This window comes from Hibiscus syriacus, unplaced genomic scaffold, assembly GCF_006381635.1.
Source record: "Hibiscus syriacus cultivar Baekdansim isolate YM2019G1 unplaced genomic scaffold, ASM638163v2 tig00112864_pilon, whole genome shotgun sequence".
Taxonomy (NCBI): Eukaryota; Viridiplantae; Streptophyta; class Magnoliopsida; order Malvales; family Malvaceae; genus Hibiscus; species Hibiscus syriacus.
The window spans coordinates 668,021-688,557 of NW_024063414.1; the positions used below are offsets into that span (position 1 = coordinate 668,021).

The 20,537-nt window shown below is 33.5% G+C and overlaps 1 protein-coding gene across 2 annotated transcripts; it reads left to right on the plus strand.

Moving 5' to 3' along the window:
• The first annotated feature begins 1,509 nt into the window (after positions 1-1,509).
• On the plus strand, positions 1,510-16,911 carry LOC120184287 (glutamate decarboxylase-like). Of its 2 annotated transcripts, none has more exons than XM_039188786.1 (6): positions 1,510-1,530; positions 14,824-15,039; positions 15,163-15,578; positions 15,675-15,928; positions 16,039-16,091; positions 16,294-16,911. In XM_039188786.1, exons 2-6 carry the CDS (start codon positions 14,842-14,844, stop codon positions 16,774-16,776), a joined length of 1,404 nt encoding a protein of 467 aa, XP_039044717.1. In that variant the 5' UTR covers positions 1,510-1,530; positions 14,824-14,841; the 3' UTR covers positions 16,777-16,911. The 2 variants fall into 2 exon arrangements, with proteins under 2 accessions (XP_039044717.1, XP_039044716.1); XM_039188785.1 differs by lacking the exon at positions 1,510-1,530 and adding an exon at positions 14,585-14,740 and having other exon boundaries at positions 14,835-15,039.
• Positions 16,912-20,537: the final 3,626 nt, after the last annotated feature.

Sequence of the window (20,537 nt, forward strand, 5' to 3'; positions counted from 1 at the left end):
GGCTTGCCAGACCCTTAGTCCTAAGCCCATTACAAGCTTGTGTGGACTAAGTTAAACTCGAGAGGAAACATTCCCTTATGCCCATACGGAGAATAAATTCACACAAAGGCATAAGGTATATGAATCCCGAAGGCTACTTGCTAGGCCCGCACGGTGAATAAATTCACACGAAGACGTCACTTTCACCCCCAATTAAAAGGGTTCGGAGCTCGGGTATAGAGCTAGATATGACAATTTTAAAAAATCTGAAATCATTAAAAAAAACGTCAGTAAAACTATTTACTTGAAAAATAATTGAAGGTAAATAATTAGAATTGAATAAATAAATTTAAATTTATAACTTTCGTTAAAAAAGACAACCGAAAATTAATTTCGGCTTGACTCACTTACATGTCCCCAGTGAAGTCGCCAAGCTGTAGGAACCGTCTTTCGGTTGGGCCCCGGAATTGGGCTTCGACTTAGGAAAATGGATTAGGAGTCGCCATCGACCACTTTAAAACGAATTTAGGTGGGTCGGACACCATCTTACCTGGTCTGTGTTACACCAGAAATGTGTCGAGTTCGGGAGTCTGTTACGGTCAATGAAGGATTAGCACTCTTGAATCGCCCTTTCAGTACCAATTAATTTATCGGTTGTCTTTAATTGCGAAAATTAATAAATTAAATTGAAATTAAAAAAAACCGATTCCAGTTACTTACCTTCGATTGGTTGAACTTCTTCTAAAAATGAAGATTGAAAATGTTAGAGAAAAAATAATAAAAAACAACTATATAAAAAAATAACAAACAAAAATAAAGAAGGAAAAAATGGAAATAAAAATAAAAATAAATAAGAATGAATAGAAAATGATAAATAAAAATAAAAGAAATAAATAAAAGAAAATAAATTAAAAGAATATATATATATATATATAAGAAAATAACGAAGGAATCAGAAAAAATAATTGAAATTTAAAAATAACATAAAAAAGAGGAAAAAATGATTTAATAAAACTTAGAGGATCGAATCAAAATAAATCAGAATTAACGGGTTAAATTGATAATAGAAAAAGGATCTTCAAAATAAAAATTAAAAAGTGAGGGGCCAATTCATAAAAATATAAAAATATAAACCAGGATCAAATTGATTAGATTGAAAATTATAAGGCCAAATTACAACTGGTGACTAGATTGAAATGCGATTCAAACCATGAGGGACTGCGGAGAGGATTAAAGAATCTTTTAATTGCACAAAGGCCCCTGGTATATAAACACCTAAAAATCCCTTATTCTCCTTCATTCTCACCATTCACTCAAGCTCTCGTCTCAACGCCCTTAAACCGAAACCGTGCCCCAAATCCCCCACAAACGCCTCATCCGATGTAGATCTAGGAAATCAACTTCGGGTTCTTTACCTTTTTTCGCGAGACCGTCCATTTCCCGATGCCCGGTGATGCCTTATTTGTGTGTTTGTTCTTGATTTCTTGCTGTGGGGCTTCGGCCTTTGGGTTCCTACTCACTGTGTTATTTGAAGTTGGCTGATTTTTTTATGTACTGTTGATGTTTGACTTGTTGATACCTTGTTGTATTTTGTGGCTCGCTGGTTCCGTGTGTGGGTTCTCGATGATGCCCTCGGTTATGTGATTTCTCTCTCGTGTACTCGGTTCTATTTTGAGTCTTGTTCCCCTCTTGCATGGCCTCACCGGGGGCTTTTTATAGCCCCGGTGTTGGCCGCTTTGGTTCCGAGATGAGCGGGATCTCTTGGTTGTTCGTGCATGTGTGAGTTGTTGTTTGACCGGATACCCCGTGATGGTTCAGTCCCGGGGATCTCAGCCGAAAGTTCTGTTGGCCGTTGTGACGAGCCTTGACTGGCTCTCGGTCTCCATGTTTCCCTCCTTTGTGGCGTCTGTTGAAACTGTAGAAACCCTAATACAATCAGGCTGGTCAGGCCCAATTTGTCTCTTTTTTGGACTACTTGAACCCTATTTATTTAAAACTATATATAATATGTTTCAAAAATATTTTCAAAACTATATATTATATAATTTTTAAAAAATATTTTCAAACTATATGTTATATAGTTTTCAACATGTTTTTTTTAAATAACATATATTATATATTTTCAAAATGTTTTTTTAAAAAGCATATATTATATATATTTTCAAAATGACTTAAAAACTATGTATTATGTATAATTTTTAAAAATGCTTTGGAAACTATATATTACATATATATTTTCAAAACGCTTTAAAAACTATATATTATGTTAGTTTCCACAATTATTTTTAAAAAACTATAATATAAAGAAAACAAAATGACAACTCATAAACCAAAAGGGGAAATTAATATAAATTTATGTGCGTCCATAAATTTAAACAACGTCATAAAATATAATTAATTAAATATTTGAAATATAAAATTAAAACATTGAATTGTTTTTTGGACGAGATTGATTGAAGCATTATAAATAAATGGCTAAAAGTAGGGAAAAATTTAGGGCATGTTTGTTTACTTCAGAATAATTAAGCGTTGAATGATTCAATGGCCTGAATGATTCAGAGGCTCTATATGAATTAGCTCTGAATGTGACATGTTGTTTAATAATGGTTCTGAATCATTCAGAATGTACTTTGATACTGAATCATTCAGCACTGATTTACTGAATCATTCAACACAGTCTTCATTCAGAGGTTAGAAACAAACACACTGAATACTGAACCGTTCAGAATTCAGCGCTGAATGATTCTATTCAGAGCCAAACAAACAACCCCTTAGTTTAATATGTTGAGGGAAAAATAAAATAAAAACAACAATTTATGCATATCCATTATTTTAAAAATAAAATATTAAAATTTTGGACCCTCATCCTTAAATTTCTAGATCCGCCATAGATTCATGGTGCTTAGACCTAATACTTTAATGAATAACAATAATTCATTTACTATCGAGAGCGCTTAGTCTCATGCTAAATTTAAATAATGTACTATGTTAATTTAAATTAAAAAATAATAAAAGTTTTTTCCGTGCAGGAAGATAAAATTTGTATTTGTGTAAAAGATAAAGGTTAAATGCTTATTTCAATAAAAGTAGGGGTGGCAATCGGGCGAACCCGAAAATCGTGGAGATTTGAATCGACATGGATGAAAAATAACCGAAATTTTCACCCACGGGGATAAGGATGGAGAAAGTTTTATCCCTTAAGCTTAAATGGGGATGGGGACAGGGATTGCTATATCCAAACCATGAGGATCCCTGATATTTTACAAAATTTTAAAAATATATTTATAATCATTTACTTATATACTCTTAATATATATTTTAATAAAAATTATATATGATAAGAAAATAAAAAAAAACCCTAACTATATATATTCTAATACTGCAATGGTTATGATTGTACATATACGTTGGGTGTTAGATGAATATTGACTTTTGAAACTTTTATATTATAGATAGAGATCAATTTGAGACAATACGTATATCTTACAAGTTTTAGGTGTTGCACTGATTTAAAAAACGTTTGTTTAATTTTTATGACGTAGATTAACCGAAATCCACAGGGATCTGTAAGGGATGGGTATGGAGACAAAAAAATCCTCAAAATATATAATGAGAATTCCCTAAAATCGTATCCGCAAGTGTTGGGGACGGAATGGATAATGCAAAACCATCCTGCCCCTCCCCATTACCACTCCTAAATCAAAGCAATAAAATTCAAGGTTTTTTTTTATATTAGCCAACTAAATATTCAAGTTTCTCTAAAATGAATAATTCACGTGTAGTATTTGCATGTGATACGTTACGAGTTTCTCTAAAATGAGTAATTCACGTGCAATGTTTGCATGTGATACGTGATTTCTATATAGAGAGAGAGAGAGACAGGGGGACATGATCCATCCATACTATGTATTTTCTTTTTTTAATTTTATATCTTTTAAAATTGTTAAATTAGTATAAATAGATTATTGAAATTAATAATTGTAAATGAGAACCATTCACGTGAAAATAAAAAGATAATTTTAATTTTTTATTTCTAGTCATTAAACTATCTTAAAAATATAAAACTAATATATAAGGACGGTGAAAGGTCGTTAAAAATAGATAAAGTTTTTTGTGTGTGTGTGTGTGTGGAAATAAGTAGGAAAAAGTTAAATAATCAAACTTGTATAAAATAGTGAAGCTTTTAACTTAATGTCACTAAAGTATTAAAATTCTTTTAAATTTTCTCTTAGTTTTATTAGTTTAACAATATTAACAAAAAAAAATCATAATGTTTGAGAACTTAATATTTAATAGTATATATATATATATATATATTTAAAAAAATATTCAAATAAAAATATTCATAACTTTTAGGTGGCTTAGTGATTTTTCCCTAAAGATTGAGGGGTTTACGGGACCTTTATTTTGACCGATTCGAAATGCTTTTTCTTTTTTCCTTTCAGTCAATTAATTAATTAATTTGAAACCACATACCTCACTCTTTGTACAACACGAGGTACATTTTATCACTCGCTTATGGAAGAGTGTGAAAATCGCTATAATAGCGCCCCACCGATCGAATCCTCACACCTTCTTTCAACAAAAAAAATTATCTCATATATATTTTCTCTCTCATATTATTATGGCGGGACTAAATGAGTTGATCTTCCGCATGAATGCACCTATGGACAGGAAAATCCGACGATAATATTTATTTATTGATTTTATTTTTTAATTATTTTGAATAATTTATTTATTTCTTTGATAAATTTGAACAATTTATTTATTTATTTATTTTGGATTTATTTATTTATTTTAAATTTATTCATTCCACTTAAAATTATTTATTTATTTATTTTAAATTTATTTATTTAGTTGTTTTGAATTTATTTAGTTGTTTGTTTTGAAATTATTTATTTATTTATTTTTAATTTATTCATTTAGTTATTTCAAATTTATTTGTTTGTTTTAAAATTATTGAACTTTCGTTGAGTATTTTTACCAATCCTTTCGCGTCCCCTAATGACAATATTATTCCATACTTGCACGAATCTAGTTTTAGTTACATTGGCACTATCACTAGTGGTATGAAGTTGCACCCTCCATTGATAAACACGTTGATTGAACGATGGAGACCGGAGACGCACACGTTTCACTTTCCTTGTGGGGGGAGGCGACTATTACCCTTGAAGATGTCGCATGCCGTCTTGAGCTGTCTATTGATGGAAGTCCTATTACTGGTATGGCTCATGAGGACTAGTTAACCTTGTGTGAGGAGCTGCTCAGACTTACTTTGACAAAGGACGATTTGGATGGAGGGAAGATCTATATTAAAATTTTAGACCAAAATTTTACACGGCTCCCTCTGATGTTGCTCCAGAAATTAAACATGTAATTTTTTAAAATGTATGTTAATTTAATTTAATTTTTATAATATCTAAATTTTGTTTTAGTTTATGTTATTGTAATTTTTGAACATAAATTTTTAATATATTCGCACCATTTTTATTTTACATCAATTTGGTCGTGCTCATATTTTACAAGTTATTGAGGGGTCTTGATGGCTGATAAATCCCAAAACAAAGTGCATTTGACGTGGTTGTATCATCTAAGCGATTTGCGAGCCTATAAAAATAAGAGTTAGGGATCGATAGTGTTGACTTTTTTATTCCGGGAGCCATGTAAAGTTATTAATCCGAACAGACAAGCACTTGGAGGTTGTTTGATGTTTGTTAGGATTTTTGGAAGCTCGAAACGACAACCGGAACGATTTGCAAAGAGGGGTCGGAACGGTTTTGTGTTTAGGGAGTAAGGAGATTGAAAGATAGAGAATTGGACAGCGATTTATAGTGGTTCGACTTTCTCAATCAAAGTCTACGTCCACTACCTTAGCTCCTCACCAAGGATTTTCCAACAAATTCACTAATTTGTTCTTTCTTTTGAGGATAAAGAGTAACCTTACAAACTCCCTAGTTTTTCCGGGCTAAACTAGAACATTTCCCTAGCTTTTACACGGGCTAAGCTAGAACGTTTCCCCTTTACAAAAGGATAAAAGATGTAAACAATAAAACCTCTCTAAGGTAGGTGTTTACAAGAATTAAGCTCACAAGAACAAAATATTTACAAGAGAAAGATGAAATAAGAATGAAAAACTCTTCTCTTGTGTTTGATTACTTGGATAGTTGTTCTTTTACTTCTTCAAGTGTCCTTAGCTTGTATTTATAGCTTGGAATGTGTTTGAAGTCATATCTAGCCGTTGGGGATGTTTTGGAGCCGTTTGGGAATGATTTTTCTGCAAAAATAGGCTGCCCAGAATGGGGGGAATCGGTACCCCTTCATAATATTCAAATAGTAAATTACTATTCATAAAAACATTTTTGTGCTCACTTTTAAATTAAAAGAACTTTGAATTATTTTTGTAAATTTTGAATAAATTCAATTAAGTCCAAATACGTTTTGTAAATTCAATTCAAGTCCAAAAACCATTTTGCCTTAAATTGTTATATCGAAACATAGTTCAACAATCTCCCCCTTTTTGATGTAACAAAACATTTGAAAAATTGTTTTTGGCAAAAACTCCCCCTTAATAAAATGTTTAATGAAAAAGATACTAGTTGTTGGAAAACATATGAAAATGTTAAGCTCCCCCTTTTTCATTAAGAAATTGAATTTTTTAAAACAACCAAACTTCTCCCCCTTTTTGTTATATCAAAAATAATTCAATCTTTTAAAGTTCTAAAATAACATTGGAGAGTGAGTGGTAAATTTGACATTTAAAAATATATTTGAAAAATCAAAAACTCCCCCTCAATAAATGCATTCCAAATAAAATTTAGCACATGAAATTCAATATATCCAAGACTAAAAAACTTTATGCAATACCAATTGTTGAAATTTGATATCAATATCAATTGTTAAAATTAAGTGCATTTGTATAAAGTTTTCCAAAAATGTTATGCAATTTTAAAAATTTGATATCAATTGCTAGAGAGATATCATTTTCATTTAGACCACATGCATAAACATTCAAATTTAGGCCAAAAATTAAAATTTATAAAATCAAAGTATTTGAAAATTTGATATCAATTGTTAGAGAGATATCAATTGCATTAAAACCAATTTTGACCAAAATTTTATTATGATGAACTAAAAATTCTTAAAAATTAATATAACTTTAAAATGTTCATCATAATCATCTTTTCAACATACATGAGATTAAAACAATGATGCATAATCATTTAAAAACAAAACTCATGCATGCTTAAAATCAAATGAGCAACCAAATAACCAAAATTAAAAGCATTAAGCTTAGAGGTTACCCATTCCTTTTTCATGTGTGGCTAGAGCATCTTGAATATCATCACTCTCATCACCATTGCTCCCACACCTACAAGAGACATTTAAGTAGATTTTGGTATCCAAATTGCTTTGGATCCTTGGACGTTAGTTTCAATGCCCCTTGTTCCTTTCGGAAGCCATACTTGCCTAATTTTAAAACGTTTTTCTTTCTTCAAAGGACAAGTATGTTCCAAATGACCATGATAATGACAATGTGAGCATATTGTCATTATTGAACTAAATGAATTATTTAAAATGATTTCTTTTTCTTTTGTTAAGCATTCAAGCTTAACTTTTAAATCAAATTTTGTTTTTCAAAACTATCAATTTTATTTTTGAAAGCTCTAAATCCTTTTTCAAAATTTCATTTTGGCTTTCAAAATCTATTTTTGTTTTCAAAAGAAAATCATTTTCAATTTTAAATTTTGAAATCATTTTCTTATATTTGGAGTTCATGGTCTCAAACTCAGAATATAGCCTATTAAAAGCATCTTGTAACTCATCAAACGTATATGAATTAAATTCATTTGAGTTAGAAGATACCTCGGGCTCTTCATAAGCCATTAGAGACACCACTTTGTTGGTTCTTCTTTCTTGTTTCCATGGATTTCCTCGAGCTTATTCCAAAGCTCCTTGGCACTTGAAATGAAGAAACCCTTCATAGATTTCAGGACCAAATGCACAAAACAACATGTGCATGGCCTTGGCATTAAGTTGAGCTTTCTTCCGTTCTTTGTCACTCCGCTTCTTCTCATTCTTCTTGGAGAAGAGTAGCCATTCTCGATTATCTCCCATACAAGATCATTGGATTGGATGAATACCTTCATTAATTTCTTCCAATGATGATAGTTGACTCCATTGAACTATGGAGGTTTGTCGGTTAGTAGGGAGTCTTCCATGTGGAACGAGCCGGAGGTGGAAGCCATCTTCTCGGTTGTGTAGGGAATTGGTAGAGCTTCTTCTAGGATCGTCTCAAGGTGGTTAAACCTTCTTAACGAGTTAGGCTCTGATGCCAATTGTTAGGATTTTCGGAAGCTCGAAACGACAACCGGAACGATTTGCAAAGAGGGGTCACAACGGTTTTGTGTTTAGGGAGTAAGGAGATTGAAATATAGAGAATTGGACAGTGATTTATAGTGGTTCGACTTTCTCAATCAAAGTCTACGTCCACTACCTTAGCTCCTCACCAAGGATTTTCCAACAAATTCACTAATTTGTTCTTTCTTTTGAGGATAAAGAGTAACCTTACAAACTCCCTAGTTTTTCCGGGCTAACTAGAACCTTTCCCTAGCTTTTACACGGGCTAAGCTAGAACCTTTCCCCTTTACAAAATGATAAAATATGTAAACAATAAAACCTCTTTAAGGTAGGTGTTTACAAGAATTAAGCTCACAAGAACAAAATATTTACAAGAGAAAGATGAAATAAGAATGAAAAACTCTTCTCTTGTGTTTTATTACTTGGATAGTTGTTCTCTTACTTCTTCAAGTGTCCTTAGCTTGTATTTATAGCTTGGAATGTGTTTGAAGTCATAGCTAGCCGTTGGGGATGTTTTGGAGCCGTTTGGGAATGATTTTTCTGCAAAAATAGGCTACCCAGAATGGGGGGAATCGGTACCCCTTCATAGGGAATCGATACCCCTTCATAATATTCAAATATTATGATCGTTGGGCTGATGAACAATGAGGGAATCGGTACCCCTTGGGGGGAATCGGTTCCCCTTTTACATACTGGAATTTTTGAGCCTCGGGTTACTGTTCAAACAGTGATTTACTGTTCAAATAGTAATTTGCTGTTCAAATAGTAAATTACTATTCATAAAAACATTTTTGTGCTCAATTTTAAATTAAAAGAACTTTGAATTATTTTTGTAAATTTTGAATAAATTCAATTAAGTCCAAATACATTTTGTAAATTCAATTCAAGTCCAAATACGTTTTGTAAATTCAATTCAAGTTCAAAAACCATTTTGCCTTAAATTGTTATATCGAAACATAGTTCAACAATGTTGTTACAATCGTGGGCTTGGGTTTAAATGTTGTTACAATTTCCACTACTTCGGAGGTAATTACAAACAACCTATATTTATATATTTATTACTACATATTTTTTTGAGTTTTACAAATAATTATATTTTATTTATGAATGATAGGTGATCCGTCACACTTACACCCAACTACAAAAAAATCTAAGTGATTTTAGATTGTCGATCGATAAGATGAGAGACGAGGTAATCGATTTTATATTTTTTATTCCTAAATGAAATATCAATTTTTTATTCAAGTTTTTCTAACATAGTTTAAAAATATTTGTGTAGTTTGTGTGGACGTCGTACAGTGACGATGCTATTATAGCGTGCACTCTGAACGAGATACGTCACAGCTCGCATGTTTGGATGTCGGTGGTCCCGTTGATAGTCTATGAGATAATCGAGTGGCATCCTACTGATCGCGTGTTGTAGTATTTTGGTTGTGTCAAAACGATTCCGCCACCACCAACAACCTTGGACAATGCCTTCGCCTAATGCTACAGGGGAAGACGAATATGGATTGGGTGTGGACTGGGTGATGCAATGGATGACGATGTTCATTAGGCTACTTATTTCTGAACCCATCTTAACCTATAGTGTTTTGGATGATTACATGTCGTGGTACGAGCAAAATGGGATGCCATATATACTAACCGAGGAGGAACGAGCGCGAGAAATTTATAGGCTCCCCAAAACCGTCTGCCTACACAACGTCCCCTGACGCAACGTCCCTCGACGCAATATGGTTCAAGTTGGGGTAGACGAAAACACGCTAAAGCCTTGTCATCAGGAACGACACAAACACCACATACATAGCACCAAACACCACTGCAGAACCTACGTTCACCCACTTGACCCAGTCAGCAGTTCAATATATGGCGACTCCTCATCATTTTATCATATGGCGCCATCGATAGAAGGTTTTTTTGTTGTTGACGCATTTCGTGCATATCTGACTATCTTTATCCATTCTCATTGCCCTCATGCACCAACTGAAGCATATTATCCGTCACATCCGTGTGCACCTCGACCTTTGACAACAAACTTCAGATCCGACAATGTTGAGCAGAAGCCGCTGCAAAGCATGTTCTACACTGGTCTTGGTCCCAATGGCAGTGATGGTGGTGGTGGTGATGATAAGAGTGATAACGATGCCCCCAAATATAGATTGATCTGTATAAATCATCGCCAGACTCATTGTACACCACAATGCAGTACGGGTGGACATAGACATCATTAGTTGTTAAAATTTGTAATTTTTTTAGTTATTCGAACTGCATTTTCTTTCTTTTTAGTTAACCAAACTCTTTTTTCTTTTTTCTTTTAAAATGTTTTGTTTTTTAAAATTTGTTTAAATTATTAATCAACTTTAAATGATTAATTTTTTAAGTTATCATTGAACAATATGATCATTTGTTGTTCGGTTTGATTCATAAACAACTTGGGAATCATCATACTAACACAAAATTTATTTTAATACTAATTTTAAAAACATAAAAAAAAATAAACTACACGAGTTGTTTAAAGCTCTCTCTACTGGCATTCACGGACAATACGTAGCATAACTGGTTCATCGTCCTCATAGTTTTGTGATAATCGAGTTACTCTTTCATTGCTTGTTGAATATGGTTCTTCCTCAAACGTTACAATCAACTTGATGTTCCTACCACCAATAAAAAAAATAAACTACACGAGTTGTTTAAAGCTCTCTCTACTGGCATTCACGGACAATACGTAGCATAACTGGTTCATCGTCCTCATAGTTTTGTGATAATCGAGTTACTCTTTCATTGCTTGTTGAATATGGTTCTTCCTCAAACGTTACAATCAACTTGATGTTCCTACCACCAACATTTATGTAAGCCTTAAACATCTTTCGAAGGTCTCTTGTATTCGATAAGGTCAACATATAATGTGCTTCAGTACCGATATTTCCCACGAGAACTTTAGCTTGCAACGAAGACATCTATCGTGTTGTAGATTTTTAAGCTCAGTTGAAATCAAATTGTACAACTCGTCTTTCTTAATATTGGCATTGAAGGAAGCGCATAAATAAGTTTTGGAATGTAACACACTTGCAAGAAATATAGCCATTAATATTTGTTTTAGGAAGATATTTCATCCAAAATGGACACTGGTCTTATTTTTATATACATATTTTATCTCTCCTTTTAATGCAAGACTTGTCATACCAAATCAAATGTTGCTTCTGCGTCAGGAATATCTGCCATGTCAGGAATCCCTCAATAACTCGCGTTTTTCAGATAGCGAGTTTCATCTACAAAACTCGTATTTTGCACAACATGAGATTAACACTATAAATAAATATCCCATTTCACAGATATTATAAATTTTAGCACGATCTATGCTTATAAGAGGCTTTTCTTCTTGTGGCACAACTTAACACTAAAATTATGTCAATATTGGTGTTGTAAGTTATGCCACCTGAAGAGAATGCTTTTTATAAAAGATATGGCATTCTCGACAAAATGCTTGTTTTATAAATTTCATTTTTTTGTCAAATCAACAATGTTTATAAAAGACATTCTCTTTGGGTGGCTTCCTCTGCAACTTGTCTTTTATACGGTATATTTGTAAAGTCAATTAAACATGAGTCACCCGACCTTATTGGAAAACTCTATAAAGGCATCATCTTCTAGTGGCATCCTCTATGACTTGTTTCGCACTGATTTGACAAATGGTACATCACCACTCATCTTAATGCTCAGGAAAGTAATCATTTCTAAAAAGACATTCTCTTCATGTGACTCTATTGACGTATCACTCGTGACATAGATCTGACAGTGGTGGGCATGGCTTCGTGGTTCCGAATTCCACATTTATGCTTGATCCACCTCCATCAAACCCACAATATTTCTAAAAATGCATACTCTTCCGGTGGCATCCTCTACTTGAGGCATCAAACCCACAAATGACACACACCCACTTATTCCCTCAACATTCTTATGGTTTTTCATTGCACTACTTTTGTTTCAAACATTTTTCAACACGATTATTACACTGTTTAAAATGTCTCGTATGTGCCAATACTAGTCATGTCTATCAAGCCATTTTAGCTTGTGCATGCACAAAACCAAGCATTGGATCCATTTTGAACACAATTTTGTATCTTCTTATTCTTGCACAAAACAAGCTTTGATACAATTTTCAACGCAATTTTTAGCCCCCTACAATATCTCATATGTCTTTATGTTCACCTCAACTTAAAGATCAACTCCAATACTACACAAAGAATCTTATAAATTACAAAAAAATTGTGATTAAATAGCCAAACATGCCTACAAGCACTTGTGATTTCCTGTGAAAACAAAATACCTTGTTTATGGGAAAACGCAAGGTACTAAATAACATTAATAAATTGGATAATCTAAAAAGTACATTATACCTCACATCTTGTAAAATGTGAGACACATTCTCGTGCTTTATAGGACGCGAGATCGTCATATGTGTGCAATTTAGGGATATTTTTTTAACAAATATGTGAAAGAGTTACTACTTAAAAAATTAATTAATAGGATTTTTTATTTAATAACGCCAATATTAAAAGGTAGCACTGATGATGATATTACGTACCTTCAATATCTTTTTTGGCCAATTATGTAATATTATTAATAAAATTAACCATCCTTCTCCGCTAATAAAGATATTATTTTTGTGAATTGTGATGAAATTTATAGTTTAGCTAAATAAAATTTGGGTAAATTTTATGTTTAATAAATCATTTATTGTTGTAGTTCTCTATTAGTCATTTAATTATTTTTTCAAAATCACATACAATTTATTTTTTAATTATGTTTTGATCACTTTTCACTAAAAAAAATTAAGGGTTAACTACATGATTGATCACTTATGTTTGTGTTTTGTCCACTTTTTCTCACTGATTTCAAAAACATAATATATGGTCACTTTCGTTCTTATTTAATTAAGATATAGTCACTTTGGTTTTTATTTAATTAAGATGTGGTTACCAAGAGTTAATTGTCATTAATAGTTAACAGATTAAGTGACGTGATAATTAAATATTCTAGTATAATTACACATTTGGTCCTTATTACTTACATATTATCTCAATTACTTTTACTTTTAATAAATTAAAATAAATTTAACCATTCAATCAAATGATATCATGTGTCATACCACATGTCACCATTCAATTGGATCAATCGAAGGACTAAATTAATTTTAATTTAATATATTTATATTTTCCACCAACCAGATAGTGACAAGTTAGTCCTCCAACTAAATGGTGGCCCATGACATCATTCGATTGAATGGTTAAATTCATTTTAATTTATTAAAAATAGGACTAAATTAAGAGAATATGTAAATAACATGGACCAAATGTGTGATCATACTAAAATATTTAACTGCCACATCACCTAATCAGTTAACTGTTAACGACAATTAACCCTTAGTGACCACATCTTAATTAAATAAAAACCAAAGTGGCCATATATTATATACTTTGAAAATCAGTGAGAAAAAATGGATAAAACACAAACATAAATGATTAATTGTGTAATTAACCCAAAAAGAAATGATAAAATTAATGCGTCATCGTAAAATGATATAATATCATCAATGAAAAAAATTTACCCATTAGCAGTTCGCATTAAATTTTAGGGTAAACTATTCACTTAACTATTTTACTTTTGCTATCAATTTTTTAATTTTATCAATCATATCATATAACTATTTAATTATTTTAATCAAGTCACTAGACGTTATCAGTTGATGGAGATGATGACGTGGTAATTAAAAGGAATTGGCATAATTATAGTTATGTGGCTTGATTGAAATAATTAACTAGTTAACTAGTCAACTGAGTAGTAGCTTTTAACTGCCACAACATCATTTCCGCCAACTGTTAACGGCTAGTGGCTTGATTGAAATAATCAAATATTTATGTGGTGTGATTGATAAAATTGAAAGATTGATGGCAAAAGTAAAAGGGATAAATAGTTAAGTGGTCAAATGAGTAATTTACCCAAAATTTTATTCCGAAACAAGAGGGAAAGTTCCCATACGTGGGAAACTGGAAATTAGAAAATTAGAGGTGAGTTGGAAAGCACCATTTACTTGTAAAATCTCTTTTACCTTTAATTTGGCTATTTTCAATATGTTCAGCCTGTGAGCGCGGTAACAATCAGCCAGGGTTCATGTACCGGATGTGGACACGTGGCAAAGACCCAAACATCCCTATAAATACCATTTCCTCTCTTGTTATCCTTCACCGAGCAACAACTACTTCACCTTCACACAAAAAATCTTCGATCTCTCTTTTTGAAACTACATTTTGTCAACAATGGTGTTATCCAAGACAGCATCTCAAAGTGATGTCTCGATTCACTCCACTTTTGCCTCACGTTATGTCCGAAACTCACTTCCCAGGTAAAAATGATCCCATGAAACCTGAAGCACTTTGTGTTTCCATCGATGTCGGAAAAAAGATTACCAATTTTTATATGTAAATAAAAAACTGCAGGTTCAAGATGCCAGAAAACTCTATACCAAAGGAAGCTGCGTTTCAGATCATCAACGATGAACTGATGCTGGATGGGAACCCCAGGCTGAACCTTGCCTCCTTTGTTACTACTTGGATGGAACCTGAATGTGATAAGCTTATAATGGACTCCATTAACAAGAACTACGTTGACATGGATGAATACCCAGTCACCACTGAGCTTCAGGTAGATCTATAGACAATATCTTCTTGTTTTGTGAAAAAAATATTAACTTTTTCTCATATAGATCCAAGAAAAAAAGTCAAAACACCTTGATATGTAATTTTTTTCTTCTTCTTTTTGATGCAGAACCGGTGTGTGAACATGATAGCACACCTGTTCAACGCGCCGTTGGGGGACGGCGAGGCTGCCGTGGGAGTGGGAACCGTTGGTTCGTCCGAGGCAATCATGTTGGCCGGCCTTGCTTTCAAGAGAAAATGGCAAAACAAGCGTAAAGCTGAAGGGAAACCTTATGATAAACCCAACATCGTGACCGGTGCCAATGTTCAGGTCTGCTGGGAGAAATTCGCTAGGTACTTTGAAGTTGAGTTGAAAGAAGTGAAACTCAGTGAAGGGTACTACGTGATGGACCCTGTCAAAGCAGTGGAAATGGTCGATGAAAACACCATCTGTGTTGCTGCAATCTTGGGATCGACCCTCAACGGCGAATTCGAAGACGTCAAGCTTCTAAACAATCTCTTGATCGAAAAGAACAAAGAAACTGGGTAACATATTGCATCTTTTTTTTTTGCATGAACATGATGATAATCTGAATTTTGAAGTGTGACTTGTATGCTCCCACTTTGATCTGTTTTCTGCAGATGGGATACCCCTATCCATGTCGATGCGGCCAGCGGCGGATTTATCGCACCGTTTTTGTACCCGGAACTCGAGTGGGACTTTAGGCTTCCCCTTGTGAAGAGTATTAATGTCAGTGGCCATAAATATGGTCTTGTTTATGCTGGTATTGGTTGGGTTATCTGGAGGAGCAAGGAAGATTTGCCTGAAGAACTCATCTTCCACATTAACTATCTTGGAGCTGATCAACCCACTTTCACTCTCAATTTCTCCAAAGGTCACTTTGCCAATCCAATTTCTTGTCTTGTTTTTCCCAATTTACAGTATGTAGGCATGTATGTAACTATGTATGAACCAACGCTAAACTTGTGTCATGCTTATATGCAGGTTCTAGTCAAGTCATTGCTCAATACTACCAACTGATCCGTTTGGGATATGAGGTATGTAAGGGGACATGGTGCTCCCCTATGGTCCATAATTTCATCCTAATTCCGTCCCTGAGTTAAGACAATACGGATAAGGTTGCGTTAATCCGAATCCGACCATAGGATCTGCTATGATATGTGTACAGATACTTGTGCTTAGTTGCTTTATCTAATACTAATGTGAATTATGTGATGCAATGGTGTTTGAATCATACAGGGATACAGGAATGTGATGGAGAACTGTCACGAGAACGCCTTGGTCCTGAAACAAGGGTTGGAGAAAACAGGGCGATTCAACATCGTGTCGAAGGACGACGGTGTTCCGCTGGTGGCTTTCTCCCTCAAGGACAACAAGCATCACGACGAGTTCGAGGTATCCGACATGTTGCGCCGCTTCGGTTGGATCGTGCCGGCCTACACCATGCCGGCCGACGCTCAGCACATCATCGTGCTACGCGTCGTGATCAGAGAAGACTTCTCCCGCACCTTGGCCGAGCGTCTCGTGATCGACATCCAGAAGGTGCTCCACGAGCTCGACACCCTCCCCGCTAGGGTCCGTGCCAAACTGGCTATAGCAGGAGAAGCAGATGCACAAAACGGCAACGTTAAGAAGACTGATATCGAGACTCAAAGGGAAGTCATGGCTTACTGGAAGAAATATGTCAGTGAGAGAAAATCCAACAAGAACAAAATTTGTTAAGATTTGTTCTATGATTCTACCACCCTTCTGTTCGGTTTTTTTCCCGTCTTTATTTTTCAAGCTTCAGCATGTTGAATCCATTTGAGTTGAACTTTTCTTGTAAACTTATGTTTTATTTATTTATTTTGGGATTCTGAATCTCTGTGAGGGATTTATACTTCTAAGATATTTATGTATTTTTAGTGCTGATGTGTTATTTTAATTATTTATGTGTAGTTCATAATGGTTTGTTTTATAAAAGATGAAAAACAGTATAATGACCGTTAAAAAATATTTATGAACTAATAACCAATTGGTCTGGATAAGGTATTAGGTTTTTTAATAATAAAATAATCTCAGTCATCGAAAATGTCTTATAATATATGATTTTGACCAATTTTTTTTGATTTCTCAAAATGACTAATAAAATCGTAATGCGATCTCTAAATCACAACGTGATCTTCAGTATCACAAATCAGTTTCCATATTTGCAATGTGATTTTGACTATCGTATTGCGATTTTAAAAAATTGCTATGCGATAATAAAAAAGCGCAATGCGATTTTTCAAATTTACGTTGCGATAGTTAAAGTCCGCGTTGCGATTTTTCAAATTCACTGGTGGTATTGCATTTGTTTCTTAAGAATTTTCTTTAAAAAGATAGTATCGTGCGGACGTGTCGAAGACACGTATTACTACGACCACGACCCGAGACGGAACGACGGTGCGTGAGAGTCCCCTTGTTCTATTCCACTCAACAAGGAAGTGGGAAATCCAATGCTTAAATACTCATTCTCAATAATGTTTCCAATACTACGTGGGATTGAGCATTGCAAACACTTGAAAATCTTTTACACTATCGCAATACATTTTTTATCGTTTCAAACTAAGATCTTACAAATGACTTGGGAATCTTTTACACTATCGCAACACATTCTTTATTGTTTCAAACTCCACGTAATTTGAAATAATTAAAATGTAAACTTATTTTGAATTTTTCACTATCGTAACACTTTTTCACTATCGCAACAACACGTTTTTTAAACTCTCGCAACACATTTTAACTATCGCAACACATTTTTCAAAATCTCGTTACGAATCTTACAATCGCGTTGCGAATCTTACAATCGCGTTGCGAATCTGGATATTCGCGTTGCGAATTTGGAAACTGAATTGAAAAATTAGAGTTCGCGTTGCGATTTTGTTGGTCATTTTGACAAATCCAAAAAAAGTTGGTCACTGAGATTATTTTTTCTTCTTAGTAAGATTATGAGTTGAATCCTCGAATGAAGTAAATTAGGTTGGGAGTAAACTAGGTTATGAGGGTCGTCGATTCTTCAAATGGAGTAAACTTGATTGGGAGGATCGTCGAATCCTCTGAGTTGAGAGGGTCGTTCTCATTTCTACCGTACTCGAACTAGATTAATTAGTAAATAGATTGGATATTATTAATTAAAAAAATATTTATGAAAACGGAATGGGAAACATAATTAATATGATCTCGACCTGATTTTAACTTATACGAAGATTTAATCATTTGTCTTGGTCTTTGAACCTAACTTGACCTGTGGGCACCACTCATTTAGATGATAGTGGAGCAAATTATTGAATGATTCCAATTTCAAGCATGCCGATAGTCAAAAAGCGTTGGTGTTGAAATAATTACTAAACTAATGTTGAAATATATTTTTGTTTAAAATTATAAAATAATCATTAAATTTTATTAAATTAGTACAAAAATAAAAATTTATTAAACTGTTATAAAATAATCTGTAAGTTGAAAATATGTCTTCCACATTCAACCACCCCACTAAAACCCCAATTGCAGCACCACACGACCCCTTGTCCCTTCATTTGTGTGTATATATACATTGTTTCAATTGTTAGCAAATTGTTTGAGTGTGAATCTTGGAGCTTAAGAAACGTGGGTGTTAGCTTAAAACCTTATTTCCTCGTTGCATTGTTTGTGTTCGGTATAAGTTCTGTGATGTTCGTTAACGATGTCGAAGCAGCCGGGGAGTGCGGGAAGACCCCGATTAGGTCCGTCGTGGTAAGTTTAAACCCGTGCTTAGGAGCGGCCGGGAACGCGAAGACGAAAGTTCCGCCTGCTTGTTGCTCCAAGGTTGGTGCCTTGCTCAAGGCTTCTCCAAGGTGCCTATGTGCCATTCTGTTATCCCCATTGGCAAAGCAGGCTGGAATCAATCCAGGAATTGCCGTTGGCATCCCTAAAAGGTGCAACATTAGGAACAGACAATCTGGGAAGAAATGTGGGAGCAAGTAGCCCTCTTCTTTTAATATAAGGACTTGTTTAAATACAAATCAAAATCATGGTGGGATCTTACTTGAGAAAAGCTAAAAGATTAGGGGCTTTATAGCAATATTTTAATTGATTGGCTGCCAAGAAAACTGAATCAATTCAACATAAAATAAGGTTAAGAAATATTGATTTTGTTGCTATTTTTCAGGCTACACGGTTCCATGAGAAGAGAAGAATGGGGTTAACTTGATGGTGTTTGTCAGAGAGAGGTATTGTCGTTGCTAATTGAACCTGGTAAAACAACTGTTCATGTGCTCTTTTTAATGTAATCTTCATAAGCTAAGTTGCATTATCAATATCACCTCCATTGTTTTTTAGGGTAAAGTATACAAATGGTCCCTCGACTATAGGGTGATATTTTTTTGAATCCTCAGACTATTAAAAGTTACAAAGTGGTCCTCCAACTATAGAGTATTGCTTATTGAGTCCTTTAACTATTAAAAGTTATAAAATGGTCATCCAATTATTCATTATGTTCCAATTTTGTCCTTTTCCATTTAAAAATGACAACAATCTGAGCTGAACGTTAACATATTGACTCTGATATGATAAAATTTGATCCTAAAATCTCAAACAACTAGCATATCTTAGTCATCATATTAACGTCCAGTTTAGACGACAATTAAACTGTACTGTTCTCTTATTGTGCTTATTTCTTTTACTATATTATTTCTCTTACTGTACTGATTCTTTGATTGTATTGTTTCATTTACTGTACTATTACTTTTAGTGTATTCTTACTGAACTATACTATTTCTTTTCTTGTGCTGTTTCATTTTAGCTCATGTTATAGTCCAATGTATTTTAACAGAGAATATCAGGTACGCAAGTCTAGTAAACATGTATCATATAGTCACTCCACCTCATGCATCACATAAAAGATCATTTTATAACTTTTAATAACCAATAACTTAATAAAACAATACCCTATAATCGTAAGATCATTTGTGTACTTTACTATTTTGTATAACAATTTTAAAATTTAGGGTTAGCTACACGGATGATCATTTATGTTTGTGTTTTGTCTACTTTTAGTTACTGTTTTTTAAATATATAAGATATGATCACTTCCGTTTTTATTTAATTAAAATATGATCACTTTTATTTTTATTTATTTAATATATGATCACCATGGGTTAATTGTCGTTAACAGATTAAGTGATGTCATATTTTGTTATAATCACACATTTGATTCATTTTATTTACATATTCTCTCAATTTAGTCATACTTAAAATAAATTTAATCCTTCAATCGAATGATTTCATGTGTCACTGGTGCAATGTGTTGTGTCATATGTCACCATTCGGTTGGAGGATTAACTTTATTTTAATTTAATATATTAATTTTCCACCAATTTGCTTTGCTTTGTTAAATTAAAATAAAGTTAGTCTTCGAACCGAATTGTGACATGACACGACACGTGGTACCAATGACATGTGACATCATTCGATTGGAGGATTAAATT